General features: G+C 31.2%; 1 protein-coding gene across 2 annotated transcripts; it reads left to right on the forward strand.

Annotated features, from left to right (window-relative positions):
- The first annotated feature begins 706 nt into the window (after positions 1-706).
- On the forward strand, positions 707-2,729 carry LOC145138479 (transcription factor bHLH61-like). Of its 2 annotated transcripts, none has more exons than XM_079072566.1 (4): positions 707-884; positions 1,236-1,349; positions 1,417-1,599; positions 2,346-2,729. In XM_079072566.1, exons 1-4 carry the CDS (start codon positions 807-809, stop codon positions 2,439-2,441), a joined length of 471 nt encoding a protein of 156 aa, XP_078928692.1. In that variant the 5' UTR covers positions 707-806; the 3' UTR covers positions 2,442-2,729. The 2 variants fall into 2 exon arrangements, with proteins under 2 accessions (XP_078928692.1, XP_078928693.1); XM_079072567.1 differs by having other exon boundaries at positions 710-884; positions 1,429-1,599.
- Positions 2,730-2,961: the final 232 nt, after the last annotated feature.

A 2,961-nucleotide genomic window follows, 5' to 3' on the forward strand; every position in this document is an offset into this window, starting at 1 on the left:
CTACCATTCTACCATATATACAATTCAAAAATGATTTAAGTATTATTATCCTTTATTTAACTGCATTCCCCCCTAAACAAAAGTTTAAATACAATTTCTAAAGATAACCATGCAGCAAACATATTAAAGACGACCCCGTTAACTAAAAAGGGTTTATTTAATTGTCTGAATGTATATAACAAAATTTCAGCTTTTTGGGACGTTAGGTTTTTTTCGCCCTTAATCGTTTGTACTTGAAAGTCGTAAATGCTGTTAAAAAAAAACTTGTAAGTCCGTAAATTTTAGAATAAACATCTTTAGCATATCTATTTTCCTCTTTTATTAACGAAAGAATTATTATTAAAACTAGATATAAGTAAGAATTACAAAAGAACAAAGCGCCGGAACGTGTAGAGTACAATTACATCACTAGCTAGTACACTAACAAATTCGTCGGACTATATTTCTCTTTTGATTTATGAAAACCAAAAACATCTTATTCGACTTAAAATATTAAATTCATAACATCAATTATATGGGTCCAATTCCATAATAGAAAATAACTAAAGTATATCTTGATCATATTTTCTTGGAAACTAAGAGTACAGAAAAGGGTAGTGTTGGAATTATACAGAGTTTCCAACCAAATTCTAGATCTTTTCCAGGGTGTTTTTTGGTATTTACTCCATAGAGAGTATAAGACAGTCGTATGTAAGTAGCAAACAAAATGATCATTTTGATTTGAGTGCTCAAGTCCCCTCTTTAAAAAGCTTGAGATTGATGCTACAAACCACGAAGAAGACAATTAATAAAGAAACAGCTAAAAAATGGTGTCAAGGGAGAACAAGAAAGCTGCAATGCATGACAAGCTGCAACTCCTTCGATCTGTTACAAACTCTCATGCAGTAATTAATCCCCATTTCTTTCTTCTTTGTATCTTTCTTTTCATTCGATTAAATTTCCTCAAAAAAAATTCAGGCTTTCTTAAAATAACTTAACACGCTGTTTTATATTTCAAACCCGTGACTTGTTTGTATCAATGGGTAAAGTTTTGGGTCTAGCAAAAAGATATCTTCTGTTCAATAATACGAACACACAACTATTACTTTTAGTTTTCAGAGATACGATTCTTTATCAATCTTGAAATCATGAATAACCATCTTTTCAAGTGTTCCAACTTCAAACCCTAAATTAATTTCTTTGGATCTTTTCAAATTTTAATCACTATTATAACATCGTTAAAAAACTTGTTGCAGACGAAAGATTCATCGATCTTAATTGATGCATCCAAGTACATAGAAGAGCTTAAACAGAAAATAGATATTCTGAATGAAGACATAGCTCGAAGCTCAACCTACTCATGGCCTATGGTATGTGTACCTCGATAAGAGTTTTTCACATGACTAAATACGCCCTTTTTTTACTAAACTTTATCAGGATTTGAATCAGGTTACAGTAGAAACCATGGAAAAGGGTATACAAGTAAATGTGTATTCAGAAAGAAGCTGCCCAGGTCTACTAGTTTTTGTGTTGAAAGTGTTTGAAGAATTCAGTCTTAATGTGTTGGAAGCTAGGGTTTCTTGTACAGGCAGTTTTCAACTTGAAGCACTTGGAGTTGAGGTAATTATTGGTTAGCATCGATAATCAAAATTCAAAAATATAATTTAGATTACAGAAAATGAATAGGAGTCAGGAGAATACCGCTTTATGCTTGGTTCAATGATCTTCATACATACAAAGCCAAAAACGTGTTGTTTTATTGATAAAGTACAACCGAACAGTGATGTTTTTAATAAAAGAAATCTAAAGATAAAATAAATGAATTAGGTTTGAATGAGGCTTACCTCTCTCCATTAAGGTTTCTTAATAAAAGAATTAGGTTTCAAGAGGATTAATTCTTAATTAATATACACGAGCCACTTAATTTTCAGGGGTGATGTATTCCTAGTTGATCATCCACTAATATTGTGTATAAACTCGAAACTTTTTACTTATCCTAAAAAAATTCATCTGTTTAAACGAAGTGAATGGTTTTTAAAGGACTAATTCATGCAAAGTTTCTCAATATTCATGCATGATCATGAATTTTCAAACGGTTTTGCAGATTGTGCATCTTAAATTTGCCTGCTTTTGGATCAATCATCATCAATATTCATGGCAATTATTTTCTCTCAAATTTGAATTATCGTACACTTGATTATTGTCTTCTATTGAAATAAATATATACAAGAAGTCCATGAATAATATACTTCAAATATTTCCTCCACGTGTCTCTCTAGAAAATAGAAAACGTTTAATTATATCTTAAAATGTCACAATATTTTCATATCACACCTCATTAAACTGAACAAAAATTGTTCTTGCAGAATGAAGAAAATGGAGAGACCATCGACACTCATATGGTGAAACAAGCAGTCTTACAAGCAATTCAAGACTGGAACGAAAGCAATGATCAAGAGTAATAAATAATTTAGATTTCCTCTAATATTCTTCAATGTTCTTAATTATTCTTCTTCCTCTAAGTTCATGGTTTCCCTCTATTTATATAAGTAATGATTTCAAGTCGAAGGAAATAGCTACCTAGCTAGCCTTCGAGAATCATCATTTCGAGCAAAGTATTTTTGAAAAAAGTTAATTAATTAATCAACCTTAAGTAATATGATCTTCTTCTTCGAATGTAAAAGAATGCTTGGGTCTTATGGAATCTAGGAACTTTTTACCCTTCAATAACAGAGAAGTGTTAAACATCATTTTATCTGTTAATTATTTAACTTCTTTTCCGGAAATTAATCCCAGATGTCTGAACTTTTTTTGAAGTACCAAAAGTTTGCCTTACAGAGTTGATTAAAACCACATACAAAAATACATTCTGTTTGCTACGAAAGGAGTAGTCAAATAAGCTCATAGAGAGACAGACAACCGGTCCAGAACTTCAGCCCAAAAGTAATATTAGTGAAGGACCGATTGTCATCTTGACTGGAC

Source organism: Lactuca virosa, chromosome 9 (assembly GCF_052849685.1).
Source record: "Lactuca virosa cultivar CGN04683 chromosome 9, Lactuca_virosa_CGN04683_v6, whole genome shotgun sequence".
NCBI lineage: Eukaryota > Viridiplantae > Streptophyta > Magnoliopsida > Asterales > Asteraceae > Lactuca > Lactuca virosa.